Below are 19,005 nucleotides of genomic sequence, written 5' to 3'. Positions count from 1 at the left end.
TGGCGATATATCCAATGCTCAACAACAATCGACATCCAACTTCCAGACAACCTCGATATTTTGTGACGATCGACAACACCTCAGCGCGAGAAGAAGAACGTGTTCCCGCCAGCATCCTTCCGCACTTCCTTCCCGTAGTCCTTTTCAGGATCAAACTCTTGCCACATACTGGCAGGGAAGATGTGCTTGTTCTTCTCATACCACCGCCTATCGACGACCTTTGTGAGAGTAGGGTCTTCGTCGGCGCCCTCGAGGGTATTTATATCGGGTAGAGCTTTAGCAGCTGCTGCCGCCGCCGCTGCCTTGGAAGCAGGCGTGGCAAGGGGTTCGTGAGGGAGTACAGCATCGTCAGTCGGTGTGGGTTTTTGAGGAGGTTCGGCGGTGTATTTGAAGACAGGTTCGCCGTCAGGACCAGGGGTCTTGTTCATGGCGAAGAAATAGAAGTCATAGTGCTAAATAATAATTAGAAATTGTTCAAGCACTTGCAATTGGTGTGAAAAACTTACGTGAGGTATGATGACAGTTCCGCGAACAAGCATCAAATCATCAACGCCAACTCTGGCCCATTCTCTCCTTGCATTTGACTTTTCTCCCACTCCCAAGTCGGCGCCAACCTTTCGGCTCTTGTCGAGGAACACCCATATAAAGTCACCCTTCTTCAGTCTAACGATTCCGCCGGGGATATTACTGCCGTCGTAGAAGACAAAGGGAAGGGCGATCTCGGTGGCTTTGACAGCTTCTTGGATGGCCAAGAATTCGCGTCGCAAAGCGTCTCGTTCGGCGGCTTCTTTGCGCAGTGCGGATTTGGTCATGGCCTTCGGCACCATTCCAACCGAAGCATTGGCCTTGAATTTGGTCTTGAACTCGCCTTCGCTGCCTTCAGTTTCGTCGGCGCTGGCCTTTCGGGGCTTCGATTTCGGTTTGATCGCTGGCTCTTCATCCTCGCCCTCTTCGTCATCAAATGACAACAACTTCTTCCCCTGCTTCTTCTTTTTCTTCTTCAACGGTCGCGTTCCATTTCCGCTATCACTGCCAGCATTGTCAGGAGTGCCTGCTTGGGAAACATCCGGAGTGGACGTGCCTGAGTATGCAGCCTCGCGGGACTCGCGCTCCTGTTGCTCGATGACTTCTGCGCGTCGCTTGCGGAAATCGGAGAGGGCGACGAGGCCTACCGTGTGTGTTGATAGACGCTCATTGGTGGTTTTGATCTGCGGCTTGAAGCGCGACGCTCCTGAATCAGACATTTTGTGGTATATTATATTCTGGCGCAAGAGAAAGAGTGCTAAGTGTAAAGTTTCCTGACAAGACGTAGCTCCGATAACGATAAGAAATAGACTGTGTTTTTTGTTGATAACAGCACTGTTCTTTAATGGATCTTTAGCGCACAAAGGACAGTGCGTTTTACAGTCTATAGCGGAAATGCTTAAACTCAATTCACAAACCATCATCAGCACTCTACTAACTTAGCATACCTAATCGAAATCTTACTTTTAATTATAGAAGTTGAAATGGATAAGTTGGCGAAATAATATTTAAAAGCAGAATTTATTAAGCCTCAACGACCATACTACGTAACTCATTGAGGAAAGAATGTTGACTTATATCCGAGGCACTTGGGCTCCTTGTTGTAAACTCCACAATTGCTTCAACGTCATTCACATAAACCTCAGTTCATCACCATTCTCTGTGTATGCATCGTCTCCGGTTCTTGCGGTCTACCTTCCCAAACATTTCTAGAAAGATGCAGTTCACAAACTACTCTAGGCCTACTGCCATGACCAACGTCGATACTTCACTGCCCCCAGAGCCCACTGGCGCTGCCGCCAACTTTGCTGCTCAGCATTCAGAGGAGCACCCGCTGAAGCTTTACGGCGGCTGGTTCTGTCCTTTTGTTCAGCGGAGTTGGATCACTATCCATGAGAAGAGAATCCCTCATCAATATGTCGAGATCAACCCTTACAAAAAAGAACCTCACTTCTTGGCACTGAACCCTCGCGGGCTGGTGCCCACACTTGCGGTCCCCTTTGACGTACAAGGCAAAGAGCAGAAAGCTTTGTTCGAGAGCAACATTGTCTGTGAGTATCTGGATGAAGCATTCTTTGATGAGTCTAAGCATGGTCCTCGTCTGCTTCCTACAGAACCATATGAGAAGGCTCGATGTCGTATCTGGATCGATCATATCAGCACACGCATTATCCCTGCCTGGTACAAGCTCATGCAGCACACTCCCGACAAAGCGTTCAGCCTCGAAGATGCAAGAGAAGAGCTCAAAGGTCACATCAAATCCTTTGTGGAAGAGATGGACTCTGAAGGTCCATGGTTTCTTGGCTCAACTCTGAGTCTCGTGGATATTTGCTTTGCGCCTTGGGCAAAACGCTTATTTCTGATTGATTATTACAAGGAAGGTGGACACGGTATTCCTACAACTGGCGAGGGCGAAGACGGCGATGTTTGGAATAGGTGGAACAAGTGGTATAAGGCGATTCTTAAACGTGACAGTGTGAACGAGACGTGGAGTGCTGATGAGCGATACATAATCGCTTATAAGAGATATGCCGAGGATACTACCAACTCCGAGGTTGGTCAGGCTACACGATCAGGCAAACGGCTTCCTTAGAGCGAGTTGACCTACAATATTACAACCCAGACGTGGTTGGATGGGTTTTGAACTTATAATTCCCCCTTTGAAATACACATCATCATAAGTCATCACGTTGAGGCCACCATTGTCTGTACATAAAATCTAAACTATCTGTGTATGGTTAGGTGGTTTGATTTTTTTCGTCAGAATCTATGTCCGTCACATTCTGATATTGTCCGCGAATATCTACATAGTCAGATAACGGGTCATGATATCAAAACTTGAGGAATGTCATAACAAATACGGCAGTTCTTATCTTGATCAGCCACGCATGACTTGCTACTTTGTTCTTTTGGTCACAGACTTGGTGCTTGACGTGGTATAAAGGAAACATGACAGCCAAATCGCTGTAAATTACCTTGAATGATTGGTCTTTATCATCATGTGCCTACATTATCGTTACAGGATCGAAAGAACAAAAGTGCTCTGTCCCTCTGGATGAAACTGTGATCATTGCGTTGTTGAGTATCAATGGCGTTGGTGTTTCCTCAGAGGGTGATAGATTTGTCTAACCTTTGTATAGCATTATGAAGGAGACTTCCAGAAAAGAGTACAATATCTCACATTATTGCTCAGGCCCGGGTGACAAAAGCATGCTAACGTACGATAATAGTATCCCCCGATGTCACATAGACGTTGTTGGATATTAACAGCGATATTACAACGGTACTAATGTTCAAAAGTCGAAGATTGTGTATTTGGGACAACAAGGTGCCGGGTAGCAAATCACATTAGGGGATAAGCTCATCGAGTGTCCTTGGAAGAAACAAACAAACCTCGGCGATTCCGAATGACTATTTACGGCACTTACAATTCTGTTGCAAACATTTTCCATAAAGATGGCAGTGCGATGCACGATGGTCAATTCCTCCGTCATGTCGCACATGGACGTGGACTACCGAGGCATGTAAATAATGGTCAAGGTTTCTGTTACCAAATCGACGACAATTAATATGTCAATGCAAAAAAGACGGAAACGATGTTACGTAGACGTCAAAGTCTCGGTCGATCTAGGACTTAATACAGGCTGTTAATGTTTTCCGGTGGATCGATATGTGCTGTACCCATGTTTAGCAACACCATGCAAGATGCATGTCATGGCTTAGCTAGAGCTGAGCTGAGGATCCCTGCCGAGGCCGAGGACTTTTACGATTCTGCGGGGTGACACAGCACAACACAAGAAATAGATATCAACAGGGTTCTAGACTAGATCGATGGCGGTCAATGCCGTGAAGCAATCGCCCGATGCCGTCTTTGACCGCTCTCTTGGAAAGATTTTGTTTTGTTGTGCTTGTTTGTCAAGTTGCAAGATTAACGTCAGTTGGTGATTGCTGTGTGTTACGGGGCAGTGACAGGGTGTGTCTACGCCTGGAGCAATTGAGAGAAAATCAGTAGCGGTCGACATGGAAGCCAACAGCATAGCGTAGAACGTATATCAATAGCAACTTGCTCAGTCTTCTAGGTCTATCCATCGCCGTTGTTGTTTCTCTCGTTTATGCGGAGAAGTGGGCTCGTACTTTGATCGTCCCGGAATAGTCGGGTGTGTTGGTGAAGATCTTTGCGATATGCATAGAACCTTGAACAACCTAGCCTCTGAGTACAATTAATTATTCTTCCGCGTTTCCCGTGACTGAAGAGGAGTGATGGGATATGCCAGGGCAAGAAAAGACATGACACGATTGAAGAATTTTCTCTCTTCTTTTTGCCACGAGGTATGCATCGTGGCAGTTGTGCCGTAACTTGTGCATGTCCGCATGTCGTACTCTGTAGTACAGACTATAACCAATGGCGTCGTTGTTTATTTATGTTTTCCTTTGCTGACCGACATGGTATAGTGCTAAGTAGAGAGTTACAATGAATGGTGTGATGTTGATTGTCTGACTGGTTATGGATTACCCGTCAGTAGATCGTATGTCTCCTTGTTGGTGATGATCTTTTCAGTTGATGTTTCGCGTTAGTTCACCAACCTCCCTTACGACTCTAGCGATGACCCGGTGACGCTGAACGGTTGACCTGAATATTAATGGGGAGATGATTATCACTAAAAAGAAGATCAGACTCAACAAAAATGGAAAAGTCAGGTTAGTAAAACATTCATTATTCCGATATCCATTTGTCCACCAGTCGTTGAAAGTGGTCGGGTCCAGACCCCCATGAGCCCACAGGGCAGATCCCGCGTCCTCCACTGTAAAGCGGGACTTACAGAAGGTCCTCGCAGGCATTGAATGGAAGCTTGTGCCTATTGTGGTAATTCGTTATGCACCATGGCATTCCAACGGTGATCGTTTCAATTCGATCCAACGTCGAGGTAGCATTACCAGAGATACCATCTGCAAGATACAAAGTTCCCCTAATAGTTCAGCTTGACAAGTAATGTCATCCTATACTCGGTACAAACAATCACCTGAAAAAAGACAAAAGTTCTGGACCGCAATGGTCACTTTAGCTTCTATTTTGGGGTTAAGCCAATGCACGAGACCTATCGATAGCTTGGACTGCCGATGCCGAGCTGAAGATACGGCCCCACTCGGGGACGAGGAATTGAGGGAATACGAGACCTAACACTTGAAGAGTACAGACACAAGGTACAGTAACTTACAGCAAGTGGTACGTCACTTGACATTAACTCACTCAATGCTTGTGCTAGAGAATGTAGTGAATTCGGTCCTATCAATGTCACTCACTAAGCTACAGTATATGCTTAGTTCTAAACTCAAGTATAAAGAAGGTCTAGTCCGCCCTCGAGTTATAAGTTAGTCCACCAAGCATCGACTTCTCCTCACCAGCAACTAAACAACCAACCTCTTCACTATTATTCCATATAACCTTGCCAGCCTCGACTCCTTCATCTATCCATCCTTCTACATCAACCATCAATATGCAATTCCTCAGCCTCGTCCTTATGGCTACCTCAACCCTGGCCATCCCCGCCAAGCTACCCTCCAAGGCCCCAGCACCAACATGTATGGAAAAGGGCACAAAGGTTTCTGAATGGAAACTCACAGACTTCGTCTACAACGTCCAGAAGAGCACAAACACCGCCACAGTCGAGTTTGACCTCCACAACGCCGCTCTCGACTACACGGCCAACTGCTACGGCAAGTCAGTCTCCAAGAAGGCCCTCTTTGACGGCAAGACCGACTACACCTGCAAGGTCCCCAACGGAGCCGACTCTGCCACCTTCAAGTACAACCACAAGAAGGGCGTCATCTCCATCTTCCAGCACTGGGCCTGCGTCCAGGAGGGTGGTTGGTTCGAGGCCATTGGCAACAGGACTTCTACCGAGACCAAGTCTAACTGCCACTCTACGACCAAGTCCGAGACTTGCACAAAGGCCTCCTTCACGGTCCCCGTTCTCGAGATGCGCGCAGTCTTGTAAGAGGCGGAACCGCGACATCATCTTCTTTTCTTTTGCGGCAGCCTTTTCCGACAAACATTTTTAATAATATCTAAGCGCAAGCTTATGGCGTTGGGGCCATGACCCTTCTTTCATCCACCACTATGCCGAAACGACGGCTGGATAGGATCTAATTTTATGATCTCCATGACATTCATTTACGACCAATACCCACGACGAGGTAGAAGACTCGGGGAAAAGCTGGTACAGCAGCAGTTTTAGACAAAATGGAATAATTTGCATTGCTGATTTGAGTGTGCCCAAGTGAACTTGTGAACCGTGACGAATTCCCACCTCTCATTACCAGCTAATAAGCAAGCACAATATCTTGTGGTCAGTAATCGCGATACCATCAAAGATTCAATTCTTAATTCCGAATATCTCGTGCAACAATGTAAAATAAAGCGGTGTGATCTTTATGGGAGACCGCATGGTTGTGAGACAGTCAAGGGAGAGGAAGAAAGACTTTGTTCAACGCCGGAACGTCATTCAAATAGAGACATGCCTGCGGTGACTGGTGACATGTCTCACTAACATCACCTACCGAGTGTAAATGCTTGAGTTTTGTTATCTGGATCTTGTCTCGGAAGGACTTGTTGGGTGCGCTCTTCATTACGCAGCGCCATGTCATCGCTCCATAACGCCTGCTCGAATCAGCTATCTTCACTTACTCAGAGTCCCGTATTTGTTCATCTTGGTCAAACTATATGAGTGAGTGGCTTATAACATAGTTTCAACAATGGTCAATTCTCATCGTCTGTCTCATTCCACGCCTGCATCTGGTATCAGCCACTACATTCGCATACTAAGTTAATCGCCAACGATTGTAATGAGGCGTATCGAATTGTAACATCCCAGGCGCTTTAATAACTCTAATTTATCTCAGTTTCAGCCTCAGTCTTAGTTTTAGTGGACGATGAGTTCCTGCAGTAAAGTGTAAGACAACATGTCGGCACTTCCAAGCCATCCATCTCACATATATCCAGTTTCACATACCTCGGCATGCAGACAAGTCGAGGTACTTCGAGAACAAGTTTCAATGAAGATATTGTGTATGAATTATACTCTGATCTCCCCGCAGACATGTCTATTACTCAGCTATGGATCGGGACTTGGCGATAGTCGCTCAATTGGGTTATTTCCGCCGACTGATAACCCAAATCACGAAGACGTAACTCAGCATATAACGATTTTCTCACAATTATATCGTGTTTGACTTTGAAAATGGCCTTGAATACCTCACCAAGAACAGAAGATAGATGTACAATGTTCCTGGAATAGATATTGTAACACTTTAGTCATCAAACAAAGAGCATGAAAAGTCAGATTGACAAGAATGGCAGTTCATCCTTGAAGTTAGCCGCGTCTCTTTCCCCGCTTCAACTTACCATCGCTACATCTCGAAGAGGCAACAGAAGAGGGCGTTGACGTACAGGATCCCGATCCCGAGCAACATCCGACCCGGGGGCGTGGCTGTGATGCTTGGAAGCGCGGGGTAGTATAAGTATAAATATGATGCCAATGAACACGAGATAATCACGTCTTTCCTGTTCTTTTGTGATATAACATAACCTACACATACTCAAATTGCATCCAACATGGCTACGCAGACTATGAAGGCTGTCAACTATCAGGGCCCTTACAAGGTCACAGTAGAAGACGTTGAACTGCCCAAGCTTGAACATCCTGACGACGTCATTGTCAAGGTCACGACGGTAAGATTCAATTGTCAATTTGTATGATGCATGGCTGATCAAGTTCGCAGGCTGCCATCTGTGGTTCTGATCTACAGTGAGTGAGAAAACTGTATACTACAAGCAATGTCACTTACAGCAAATAGCATGTACGAAGGTCGAACAGCAGCACAGCCCGGCATCACTTTTGGTACGTTCTTTAGACTCTTGAATCTTACCCTTACTTACTGACCTACCCAGGCCATGAGAATATGGGAATAGTCGAACAGCTCGGTGAGGGTGTCACTCTCCTCAAGAAAGGGGACCGTGTCGTCATGCCCTTTAACGTCGCTGACGGCCGCTGCCGCAATTGCGAAGAGGGAAAGACTGCTTTCTGTACCGGCGTAAACCCTGGATTTGCTGGAGGTGCTTATGGCTACGTTGCCATGGGTCCTTACAGAGGTGGCCAGGCTCAGTACATCAGAGTTCCGTACGCTGACTTCAACGCTCTTAAACTGCCTGCTGGGAAAGAGCATGAGGCTGATTTTATTCTCCTCGCTGGTGAGTTCGCCAATCCCATACTACTCTCCATGATTACTGATTTCGCAAAGATATCTTCCCTACTGGCTGGCATGGTGTTGAAATCTCCGGCTTCCGATCTGGCGAGAGTGTCGCTGTCTTTGGTGCCGGCCCCGTGGGTCTCATGGCTGCATACTCGGCCGTTCTACGCGGCGCCTCACGAGTGTTTGTTGTAGACCGTGTTCCCGAACGTCTTCAAGCAGCCGAGAAGATTGGCTGCACACCCATTGACTTCTCCAAGGGTGACGCTGTAGATCTGATCATCAAGGCCAATGGCGGAGAGGAGGTTGATCGATCTGTCGATGCTGTCGGTTATCAAGCCGTCGGCAATAGTGGTGATACTGAGCAGCCTAACATTGTTCTTGAGAACATGATCCGCGTTACCAGACCCTGTGGCGGCCTTGGAATCCCAGGTCTTTACGTCCCCAGCGATCCCGGTGCTTCGGACGAGGCATCTGCAAAGGGCATGATCAGTCTTAGCTTTGGCAAGCTCTTTGAAAAGGTACGGCTTCTGTTGCACTCCAATCAAAAGGGCTTATTTAACATGACCCTAGGGACTGACCATCGGTACGGGCCAGTGCAATGTCAAGTCTTATAATCGCTATCTTCGAGACCTTATCATTTCTGGTCGAGCTAAGCCTAGCTTTGTCGTCTCGCATGAGATTAACATCGACGAAGCTGAAGTCGCTTATGAGAAGTTTGACAAACGAATTGACGGATACACCAAGGTACTTATCCACCCCAACGGTGGTTTCTGAGTTAGTGAAGAAGACGTGGTATAGTTCTAGCGGTGTTTACAAAGAGCGTATCAAAGATAATTGAATAAGTTATGTGTTGAAGACTCAAAGTTGTGGAAACATTTCTGCTTGCCTAACGAAGAAGATAGGTAATTTATGCAATATTAGGCCTGTCCTTACGTCATTTATCACATTTAACTATCCCGAAGCTGGGCCTTGAGGTTCTTACTTCTTTTTCCAGAGCTCAACTACCTATTCTGAAATCATATACCCCGAGACTCATTCCTTCAATCATCTCTCCCATAAAGATAAACCAACACGTTGCCTTCTTCTCAAAGCATCCTTTCTGAGATAAAGAGTAAATCATTCATATCTTTCATGTATCACAAGCTAATTGCGATGTCGGAGCCGTCAGAAGTTCAATTGGCCAGACCGAGAATAGTCACGGTATACCATGACTTCATATCCTCGCTTTAAATACACTTAAGTATCCCAAAGAGGCAATACGTTACTTCACCGAGATTTAGCATAATTAATTGACTCACCTTCGGTCTTGGGTATCTAGGTATATAAATTGTGATTTGGACATCAGGTTTACCTGTTGTAACGTTTACATCAAACAATATGGCGGCGACAACTTCTCTTGAACTGACGAGTAATCGTCTTGAAGACAACGGGGAAGCACACTCAGAGATAGCTTCGATCAATGCTCTACCACCGACTGACCGAGGCCGTGGAGCGTATACAGCTCTTGCTTGTTGCACAATTGCTCAAGCACCCATCTGGGGTAAGTTTTGTCAACATCTTACCAACAATATCACAATCTAACGTAGTCAGGATACTCTGTATCTTTCGGTATCTTCCAAGAATACTACTCCGCCCACACAAATCTCAATGCCTCACCAAGCGCCATCGCATCAATCGGTGCATCCCAAACGGGAATCATGTATCTCATGATGCCTTTGGCTTTCATTGTCCTCAATCGCTTTCCTCGTCTTCAGAGGTGGTGCGGCCCTCTCGGTCTTGCCATCACCATCATCAGCTTGACCTCGTCGGCATTCGTCAGTAATGTCGCTGGACTTATCGCGACACAGGGTGTTTTATACGCTATTGGGTGCAGTTTACTATTCAGTCCTATCTCGCTCTATATGGACGAGTGGTTTATTGAGCGCAAAGGATTTGCATACGGGGTTATGTGGGCTGGAAAGTCCAGTGTTGGCGTCGCTATGCCATTTCTATTCAACGCCTTACTTCAAAGGTTTGGACTGAAGGCGACTCTTCTGTCTTGGACAGTCGCATCAGCTGCCATGACTTTACCTACGCTCTTCTTTCTGAAGCCTCGAGTTGAGGTCAGCCGAGACTCACGACCACGTCCCATCAGCTTTGCGTTTATGGGACTGCCCTCATTCTGGATGCTACAGTTTGGCATTGTTGTTCAATCACTGGGATATCTGATGCCGAGCACTTATTTAGCGAGCTACGCCAACGCAATTGGTCTCTCATCGGTCACTGGACCAATCTTGCTGGCACTCTTTTCACTTGCTTCTGTGCCTGGATCTCTTATTCACGGTATGCTAGGCGACAAGGTATCTTCTGCCAAAGTCATCCTTGTCTCCTCATTAGGAAGCGCACTCCCAGTGTTTCTATTATGGGGCCTCAATCGTCACATCAGCACCATGGTGGTGTTTGTGATTCTTTATGGCTTCTTCGCAGGGGGCTTCAGCGCAACATGGTCAGGGACTCTGCAGGAAGTCAAGGGAGACAACGAATTCATTGATACATCTTTGGTGTTCGGCATGCTGCTCGGGGGTCGTGGACTGGGGTTTGTCGTTGCAGGGCCTCTGAGCGGTGCGCTCATCTCGGCTGGGAACTCGCTGGCAAGCGGTGACAGTTTTGGTTATGCGACTAAGTATGGTCCGATGATCATTTGCACTGGCATTACAGCAATTCTGGGAGCATGGGCACCCATCTGCAAAATCGCCAAGTCGATTGGGATGAAGGGGGTTGCCAGCTGTGTGAGGGTGGCTTAATCACAATATAGACATAGTAGCAGGAGATGAGGAATGAGAATTGCTCATTTCGAGGACTGGTGATCCTACAATAACATGACTTTCGTTTTCCGCTGTCTATCTCTTCGTGATTAATGCTTCGCCATTCATGAGGCCCAGTGAAGCATCATCGGTCTCAATCCACTGCTCCCAAGCCTTGGCCATCTCATCCAGTTCGTCTCCAGTCGCAGTACCCATTTCCATGGCCTTTTCTCGTGCAAAGCCAGATAGAGAGCGTTCTTTCATTGCTGATCCTGCAAATTGTCAGTTCATCCCTTCAGTCTTGGGACTCGCAAGTACTCACCCCATGCTTGTTTATCCTCAGGTGAACTATAACACCATGTCCCGAAACTCAAAGTTATGTCTTGACGGGAAGCTCCAGCTTCCAAAGCCCATGGGAGAAGTTGACGGCCTCCTTTTCCTTGCCCTCCCTTTCCCTCAATGGTCTTGATCTGGAGTTGATGGAACTTGAGAAGAGCCGGGAGTTCAGGCCATATGCACCACATGTACATATCGCTCTCGCGTAGGGAAACTGTACCTCCAGGCTTGGTTACCCTCATCATCTCCTTTATCGCGTCGACAGGTGTATCCAAATGACACAGAACCTGGTGGGCATGTGTGACTTCGAAAGCCGAATCAGGGAATGGTAATTCGAAAACATTGGCGCGTTGGAATTTAATGTTGGATACGCCTTGAGATCGGGCGTAGTCGTTTGCTCGAGCGAGGATCTCATCCGATATATCGGTAGCTGTGACTTCGCCCTCGGGCATGTATCCCGCCAAGGATGCCGAAATGGTACCAGATCCAGCGCCAACATCTAGCAATTTCAGTTTAGGATTACTTTTAACAATAGCTTGCAGTTTGGGCAGAAGGTGATTGCTGCTGTTCTCGGCGGTACGCCACTCATGATGCTTCACTTGAGTAGCGGCGTAGCCGTGGCCGTATTGATTGTGACCTGACGCCATTATCTCGGCTGTATTTTAAGAAAAGAATTCAGATTGAAAGAGTTTGGTATTTTTAATGAGTTTCAATATTGTGTCTTGTTGAAACCGATTTATATGTTTTTCTTTTTACTTGATAATAGTCCTACCCTGTTGCTTGTCGGAGCTGAGATGATCTCCGCAGTTAACAGACGTAGGTTCGTCTCAACTCCGGAGATAAGCTGTGGGGAAATCTCAACTCCGGTGACTGCTAAAACGTGCCCATGGTATGTTGAAGGACCAATTTAGTTCAATAAATGATTTATTTTGACTCTGTACTAGTTTCAACAACTCCTATGATAATCTACCAATATGAGATTGGCTTGTCGTCTGCAGATACAGTAAATCCGGGTTATCCGGCATGTTAGAACCATCACGACAGCCATACTTCTATCCATGTACAAGTCTATTGCACAGAGTACTATGGCTGTATGGCAAGAGCCCTAGCATTGTAAAAAGCACTAAAATATTCTGCAATTCAGCTTAACCCAATTCAATAGTTCGCTTTATATATATCGCATTTGTCCTTTCCAATAAACTGTTGTCCATCATTCCAGGCACACTCATGCGGAGTAAAAGAGCGGAATGTTGCCGTCAAAACCCCAAATAAGAAGCAATTATTCAAGATCAGAACCTGACCAGGCGATTCTCAGTTTAGCATAAGATCAAGTAGTCACGAAAATCCCTGTCATTCGTTGACAAGTCATCCGGGATCAATTCCCGAGGCTGAACTGACCTTTGGTTACCCCGTGGGGTTAAGCTGTGTGAGGGGAACATATCGAGCTTCCTTTTTGACCATGGATGCGTGTCCATCACAGATGATGTTACATTCTGTGGCTTGAAATGGTCACTTGCTGAAACTGGCAGTTCTTTTTTCAATTATTGCTTCTAATACGGTTGCTGCATCGTCAGTATGACCATCACTTGCTGTCTCTTTAGTAAACATTTCAACGATTACTGTAACTTTCCAGAGATACTACACAAAACGTCATGGAACCAGATACCACTGCATCCCCTGGTTTCCAATTCTCCAACTGGAGGCCAGGCCGCAGAGCCGCCACCACTACCATAAGGGCCAAGGCGTGCAACCCATTCGGCAGTGGCGTACAAAGCAAAGACCAGGTTTTTTCCGGACTAACGGTGTCGATCTTTGTAACATCAACAATTGTGCTTCACTTCGCTCTCTGAAATAATGTTAGTTCTTGTACGACGATGTTCCTCAAAAGCATGGTATCTACTGTTAATAAAGCTCATATGTCATGCAAGATAAGTCAACTCCGATATTGGCATCTCCAAGCGAGATCGGTAACAACTCTAACAAAACCTTCTCCGTAACTCGGCCGTAAAAAGGTAGCGGAGTCTCCATCTCATCTTGTTTGTGGGGGATCCGACTCAACACTAACTCATTCTAATGGGGTTCGGTGGATCCGGCCTTGTATGTCGCATCGTCCCCTTGTTTAATGATTCCTCCAGACCTCTAAACGCCCCCGACCTCGGCTCGGTTGAGCCTTTGAAGCGATTGACATTGAGTTAACCTTGACTGGCTGCTCCAGTCGCTTTAGGTCGTACTCTAAAGCTAGGATCGACGGAAAACACGGACTTGCCCCGAGACATACAGGCCATGTCCATGTCTCTTTATAAGTCGCCCTCCCGCTGCCTTTTTGTTTTGAAACTTTCATGATCTGCAGTGTAGACTTTCTTCATCGTTCTCCCCTTCAAGGCCTTTCACTACACAAAAGTCAATCACCCAAAAAGGCCAGTAGCAGTGAACAATGGCTCTCAATTCAAGGGAGAAGGAGAGTGGCAACGAGTCGCCCGTGTCCTACGAGGACCCTGAGCGCTCCAACACCATTGGCGATGGTGTCGTTACAGACGACGTCCAGCTGGTTTGTCCGTCCAGTACAACGGACAGCAAGCTCATGGCCAGGATTGATTTCCATGTCATTCCTTTCCTGTGTATCATGTACTTGCTTGCCTTCCTGGGTATGCTCCTCTCATTCTTCTTCACCATGTCGCAAATCACTGACTCATCGCGCAACATATAGATCGTGTCAATATCGCCAACGCCGACGTCTTTGGTCTCTCTGAAGAGCTAGGTCTCGAAAAGACAGAATACAACACCGCTCTCGTCGTCTTCTTCGTGCCATACATTCTCTTCGAAATTCCCTCCAATATTCTTCTCAAGCGCTTCAAGCCCCATGTCTGGCTGAGTCTGAACATGTTTCTCTTTGGCCTCACCACCCTCCTCCAAGGCTTTGTCCAGAACTACAGCGGTTTGATCGCCACTCGTTTCTTCTTGGGTCTTTTCGAGACGGGCATGTTTCCTGGTGGTAAGTTATTAATGAAACTCTTGTAAACATGGCGCATTTCGCTTACACTTAATCTCAGCCTTCTACCTCATCGGCATGTGGTACCGCCGACACGAAGCCCAGCGACGCTACTCCTTCTTCTTCAACAGTACGACTCTTGCCGGCGCGTTTGGTGGTCTTCTCGCCGCAGCCATCGGCAAGATGAGCGGTGTTCGTGGTTATGCTGGTTGGCGCTGGATCTTCATCCTCGAGGGCGGTCTCACTGTCCTCGTGAGCTTCTTCTTCTACTTCTTGCTGCCTAATTTCCCTGAGCAGGCTAAATGGCTCACCCCCGAAGAGAAGGACTATGTTACCGCTAGACTGCGCGCCGATCAGGGCCACGCCGGCGCCGAGCGCAAGACGACTTTCTCTGATGCCCTCAATGTTCTAAAGGACTACAAGATCATCATTGGCGGTTTCATGTACTTCGGTCTCATTGTGCCTGCTTACGGATATGCCTACTTTGCGCCTGGTATTATCAAGACATACGGATACAGTCCTATTCAGACACAGCTTTACAGTGTTCCTCCATGGGCTGCTGCTTTCGCGTTCTCGCTCTGCGTGGCCTTTGCGTCAGACAAGATGCGCCACAGAGCATGCTTCGCCATCTTTTCTATTCTCGTCGCCATCGCTGGATTCGCTACTCTTCTTTCTGTTCACGACAACCACAAGGTCCAATATGGTGCTCTGTTCCTCGTCACCATGGGTGCTTACACCGCCATGCCCATCATTGTGTGCTGGTTCAACATGAATCTGGGAGGTCACAGAAGAAGAAGTATCGGCAGCGCATGGCAGGTTGGCTTCGGAAACATTGGTGGTATCATCGCTGTCTACTCCTTCTTACAAAAGGATGCGCCCAAGTTCATCCGGGGTTATTCTATCTGCATTGCTTTTACGATTCTTTCCATCATTGCTTGTATCACATATGGCGCTGTCTGCCTGTACGAGAACAGAAAGAGGGCTGCCAATCCTCCAGAGAGGGAGCTCACTGATGACGAGAAGGCTGAGTTGGGCGACAATGCGCCAACCTACAGATATCTGTTGTAAATAAAAGTTGAGCATATGGTTTGGTTTATACCCAGAGTTGGATAGTTAGTTGTTTTTGCTTAATTTTAATGAATAATGAAATATTAGCAACGTTGGATATGATTAATTGTTCTTCTTGGATCCTTCGCGATTTGTAACAATATTAAAAGGGCCGATGGTTTGATCGTTGATGCTCATATTACCTTTACGCAGTACGACACGGATGTTTCTCAGCCACGTTTCGTATACCGTCTTCGTGTAACTGAAGTCTTGGAGTACTTCCTCATTTGCTTGAGGTCAAACTCTTCAGATGCACTGGGTTATCCAAGTAGAGGAAGTTGGTTGAAATGAATTGATGCATACCACGGAGTATGTAGTAACGATAGACTTATACCGGTTCATTGCCAGTGGAGGTGAATCCTTCGCTATACCTATTCCGCACAGTTTCCACGATTGCCCCTCCTCTGGGCGCGCCCTTCACTAAATAACTTCCCCATCAACCCCACCAAAGGATCAGTGACATTATAAGATACACCGTGTCCTGCGACTTTCTTTGGGTAATTTGTTGTTTATACAAATACATTAATCTCTCACGGGTATCTCGAGACAGATTCTATACAATCATATCTAATATACATATCCAATGGCGACAATTCGACATGCCCGCCGGGAGGGTAAGTTCAACAACGCTCGTCGAGACTCGTCATGATGCTAACACCAACTCTGTCATAGACGCTCCCATAATTCTTCAGCTCATCCAGGAGCTCGCCGATTACGAGAAGGAGCCAGATGCCAACAAGGCCACCGTTGAAACCCTACAGGCCACAATTGCCTTCGCGCCATCCGACTCCCCCAATGCCGACGCCTCTGTCATCCCCGCCACCGAACCCATCTCGCCAACAAAGCCCGCCAGGTGTCTCCTCCTTATTTCCCCCGAGGGTGAAGCCGTCGGCATGGCATTGTACTTTTACAACTACAGTACGTGGCGCTCGCGCGCAGGCATCTATCTCGAGGACCTGTACGTCCGAGATTCGGAGCGCGGCAAGGGATATGGCAAGAAGTTGTTGAGCACACTGGCCAAGCAAGTTGTCGCCATGGATGGTGTTCGACTTGATTGGGTGGTTCTCAAGTGGAACGAACCTAGCATCAAGTTCTATGAGAGCATCGGCGCCTATCCTATGAGCGACTGGGTTGGTATGCGGGTGGACAACGAGGGCTTGAAAAAGTTGGCCAACTTGACGGATTGATAGACCAAATAAAAGAAACTTTAATGCTCACAAGTCAATCCATCCATATTTGAACGCTATGATTTCGGTTTACCACAGATTCAAGACTCGGCATTATCATCGGGCTTTGGTGCCTTGGGTTGCTTGTTCTTTAGAACTTTGCCGTTGCTATCAACGCCCTCGAAGATTTCAAGTTGTTGTCTCGAGGGAGCGCTAACACCAGGATCGAAACTGCCCCAAACATAGACATTCTTTCCTGTGGTTGGTCTTGTCTCCATCTTGGGGCTGAGATGCCAGACTCTCTGATAAGCGCGGCGGAACCATCTTGGCGTCAGTTCTTTAAGGTCGCGATCTGAGTGGTGGTGGTATGGGTGATCCGTCTTGTCCGGCCCGACATGTGCAAACTGCGCGAGCGGATTGATGCGCTCGACTTTGTTGGTAGGCTGAGTGGCGTATCCCTCCCAGTCCCAGTCCAAGGTTGGCAACTTGTTTGACTTGACAACTCGTACAGGTTTCGCAGCTGTCCTCCTCTCTGGAATTTTCCACTGCTCTTCCTCCTGGGCACCTTTAGATAACTGACCAAGAAACTCCCATTCGTTATTGCCGAGTGGAGGCATTACTTTGGGCACAGCACGTTTCCAGAAGTGTGCTCTCTTGGCTTGGTAGACCCTCTCGGGGGTTGGTTTACCCCATATGTTTGTTTTTGGAATATCACAGTCAGGGTCAAGACCTTTGATACTGGACTTGGGCCAAGACATGTTCACCGACTGCTGGCGAGATCTCTGAGACGATAATAGCTTGACGAGTTTCGGGACATCCCATTTGTGATAGAATGTAGGCTCGAGGGGTTTCGGCCCACGTCTGACCAGAGTCTTCTTGGGCTCTTCTTCATTTCTGTCCTCTGGAGTGTCGACTGCGCTTTCTACTTGTTCCTCTTTTGTCTTTTGCTCCACTGGAGAAGAGTCGTCCTCGATCGCTGTTTCGGCCAACTTTGCGACTACCCCAGAGTCGGGTTTTTGGTCCACTTGGACATCCTTGATCATCCCCTCCAAAGCCTCCGTGTCGCTGGGAGCTTCAGGCTTTACAAAGTCAGAAATAAGGCTTCGCCTTCGAGATCCCTTCCTGGCAAAAGCGTGCATCAATAATTCCTCCATCCACTTCTTGTGTCCACTATTGGCCGCCCTCAGCTTGCGCAACACATTGGCGCCCTTGGCACGGTGCTTATCCCGTAGAGGGTCATTTCTTCGGTGACTTCGGAACTTGGAGCGAATTTGTGTGGTGATGGATGGTCGAATCGCTGGGGGTAGATATGACGTCTCGCGGAGGATATGCCGATATAGATGATGAGGAGGGAGGAAGCTGGGGATGTTCGAATTTGGAAAAGGCATTGTGGAATGACATATGACCAAAAGAACAACTAGATAGAGGCACGAAGCCTCGCTGGAGAATTGCAATGGAAAGTGACAGACGCCAATGATTGAATCTTGAAGCTCAAATTGTTTAGTATAATTTTCGGTAACTGTCTACGGTAAAACCCCGGTCGGTTCTTTCATCGCTCTTTATTTCTCATGGCAAGGCAATAAAGAGAACAGATGATTGACGCAATCCTAATGCACTTTCTTGTGCTAAAGGGAACATATCATCAGACGTCTTCGGGCGTGACAATCAGTTGTTGAGTTTCCGGACCATCTGCATTCGGAATGATGGTGATGGGCAAGGGGTCATTAGTTCAATGACGGAGGAAGATACCTTGCCCATAGCAACTAAAAAGCTTCAACAGTACCTACGTGTAGACTACATAGTAAAGATACCTGCTCTCCATATTGAATTTGTATAACCAATAGAGTTATGCGTAATCGTGTAATCTGCTTTATGAATTATGTCTGGTACTGCTTGTGCATGCTGAAACACATCTGGCCGAGGCTTGGCGGGCCTTGTCGAGTGGTTGCATTAGTGGGCGTGACAATCAACGCGTAGCCGTAGAATAAATGCCTACAAGTATACGTCAATGTGCTTACACAATTACGATCTACCAAATGGCCTCATTCACTGTAAACAACAAAGAGCGAGCGAGCGGTTATCTGGAATAGGCCAAAGTCATAGGTAACTAAAAGGTGGGTCTCATGATAATTCCCATCAAGGCCCTGGCTCGTGCGTTCACGGCCTTTACGCGCTCTACGCGCGAGACACGTCTTGGGCGCGATGATCCGCGAAACGGACACGTCTGGATTAATTGAACGCATCTTTTTTTTTTCTGAGAGGTACTCGTCTCATCCCGTTCACGCTCGACAGCCGAGGGAGCGGGAACTTGCTGCAAGTGAGCACAACCGAACAAGTCACTTTGACGTGC

General features: G+C 47.3%; 10 protein-coding genes across 10 annotated transcripts; 6 read left to right on the top strand and 4 right to left on the bottom strand.

Moving 5' to 3' along the window:
• Window positions 1–80: 80 nt before the first annotated feature.
• On the bottom strand, window positions 81–1,244 carry FGSG_04211 (uncharacterized protein; the record flags this gene model as incomplete). Its single annotated transcript, XM_011323113.1, has 2 exons — window positions 81–452; window positions 507–1,244. The coding sequence occupies 2 exons, from the start codon at window positions 1,242–1,244 to the stop codon at window positions 81–83; spliced, it is 1,110 nt and encodes a 369-aa protein (XP_011321415.1).
• Window positions 1,245–1,741: 497 nt separating this feature from the next.
• FGSG_04212 (uncharacterized protein) lies at window positions 1,742–2,617 on the top strand (the record flags this gene model as incomplete). The annotated part of the gene is made up of 1 exon (XM_011323112.1): window positions 1,742–2,617. The coding sequence occupies one exon, from the start codon at window positions 1,742–1,744 to the stop codon at window positions 2,615–2,617; it is 876 nt and encodes a 291-aa protein (XP_011321414.1).
• Window positions 2,618–2,855: 238 nt separating this feature from the next.
• FGSG_12289 (uncharacterized protein) lies at window positions 2,856–3,518 on the bottom strand (the record flags this gene model as incomplete). Its single annotated transcript, XM_011323111.1, is given in 4 exon segments — window positions 2,856–3,029; window positions 3,206–3,237; window positions 3,247–3,310; window positions 3,453–3,518. Coding segments are annotated over 4 exon segments (336 nt in total).
• Window positions 3,519–5,396: 1,878 nt separating this feature from the next.
• FGSG_04213 (uncharacterized protein) lies at window positions 5,397–6,287 on the top strand. Its single transcript, XM_011323110.1, has one exon. It carries the CDS (start codon window positions 5,520–5,522, stop codon window positions 6,018–6,020), a length of 501 nt encoding a protein of 166 aa, XP_011321412.1. The 5' UTR covers window positions 5,397–5,519; the 3' UTR covers window positions 6,021–6,287.
• Window positions 6,288–7,636: 1,349 nt separating this feature from the next.
• FGSG_04214 (glutathione-independent formaldehyde dehydrogenase) lies at window positions 7,637–9,048 on the top strand (the record flags this gene model as incomplete). Its single annotated transcript, XM_011323109.1, has 6 exons — window positions 7,637–7,753; window positions 7,804–7,829; window positions 7,879–7,922; window positions 7,973–8,272; window positions 8,323–8,792; window positions 8,845–9,048. The coding sequence occupies 6 exons, from the start codon at window positions 7,637–7,639 to the stop codon at window positions 9,046–9,048; spliced, it is 1,161 nt and encodes a 386-aa protein (XP_011321411.1).
• A 603-nt stretch (window positions 9,049–9,651) lies between these two features.
• Window positions 9,652–11,057, top strand: FGSG_04215 (uncharacterized protein; the record flags this gene model as incomplete). The annotated part of the gene is made up of 2 exons (XM_011323108.1): window positions 9,652–9,814; window positions 9,865–11,057. The coding sequence occupies 2 exons, from the start codon at window positions 9,652–9,654 to the stop codon at window positions 11,055–11,057; spliced, it is 1,356 nt and encodes a 451-aa protein (XP_011321410.1).
• A 96-nt stretch (window positions 11,058–11,153) lies between these two features.
• On the bottom strand, window positions 11,154–12,040 carry FGSG_04216 (uncharacterized protein; the record flags this gene model as incomplete). Its single annotated transcript, XM_011323107.1, has 2 exons — window positions 11,154–11,329; window positions 11,380–12,040. 2 exons carry the CDS (start codon window positions 12,038–12,040, stop codon window positions 11,154–11,156), a joined length of 837 nt encoding a protein of 278 aa, XP_011321409.1.
• A 1,787-nt stretch (window positions 12,041–13,827) lies between these two features.
• Window positions 13,828–15,450, top strand: FGSG_04217 (uncharacterized protein; the record flags this gene model as incomplete). Its single annotated transcript, XM_011323106.1, has 3 exons — window positions 13,828–14,038; window positions 14,101–14,385; window positions 14,444–15,450. 3 exons carry the CDS (start codon window positions 13,828–13,830, stop codon window positions 15,448–15,450), a joined length of 1,503 nt encoding a protein of 500 aa, XP_011321408.1.
• A 622-nt stretch (window positions 15,451–16,072) lies between these two features.
• On the top strand, window positions 16,073–16,676 carry FGSG_04218 (uncharacterized protein; the record flags this gene model as incomplete). The annotated part of the gene is made up of 2 exons (XM_011323105.1): window positions 16,073–16,103; window positions 16,162–16,676. 2 exons carry the CDS (start codon window positions 16,073–16,075, stop codon window positions 16,674–16,676), a joined length of 546 nt encoding a protein of 181 aa, XP_011321407.1.
• Window positions 16,677–16,756: 80 nt separating this feature from the next.
• Window positions 16,757–18,043, bottom strand: FGSG_04219 (uncharacterized protein; the record flags this gene model as incomplete). The annotated part of the gene is made up of 1 exon (XM_011323104.1): window positions 16,757–18,043. One exon carries the CDS (start codon window positions 18,041–18,043, stop codon window positions 16,757–16,759), a length of 1,287 nt encoding a protein of 428 aa, XP_011321406.1.
• Window positions 18,044–19,005: the final 962 nt, after the last annotated feature.

This window comes from Fusarium graminearum, chromosome 2, assembly GCF_000240135.3.
Source record: "Fusarium graminearum PH-1 chromosome 2, whole genome shotgun sequence".
Lineage (NCBI taxonomy): Eukaryota > Fungi > Ascomycota > Sordariomycetes > Hypocreales > Nectriaceae > Fusarium > Fusarium graminearum.
This window is presented reverse-complemented; position numbering and strand designations above follow the sequence as displayed.

What these genes read in the sequence shown, in the direction of transcription:
- FGSG_04213 (XM_011323110.1), top strand. Translation starts at nt 5,520, where the DNA reads ATGCAATTCCTCAGCCTCGTCCTTATGGCTACCTCAACCCTGGCCATC.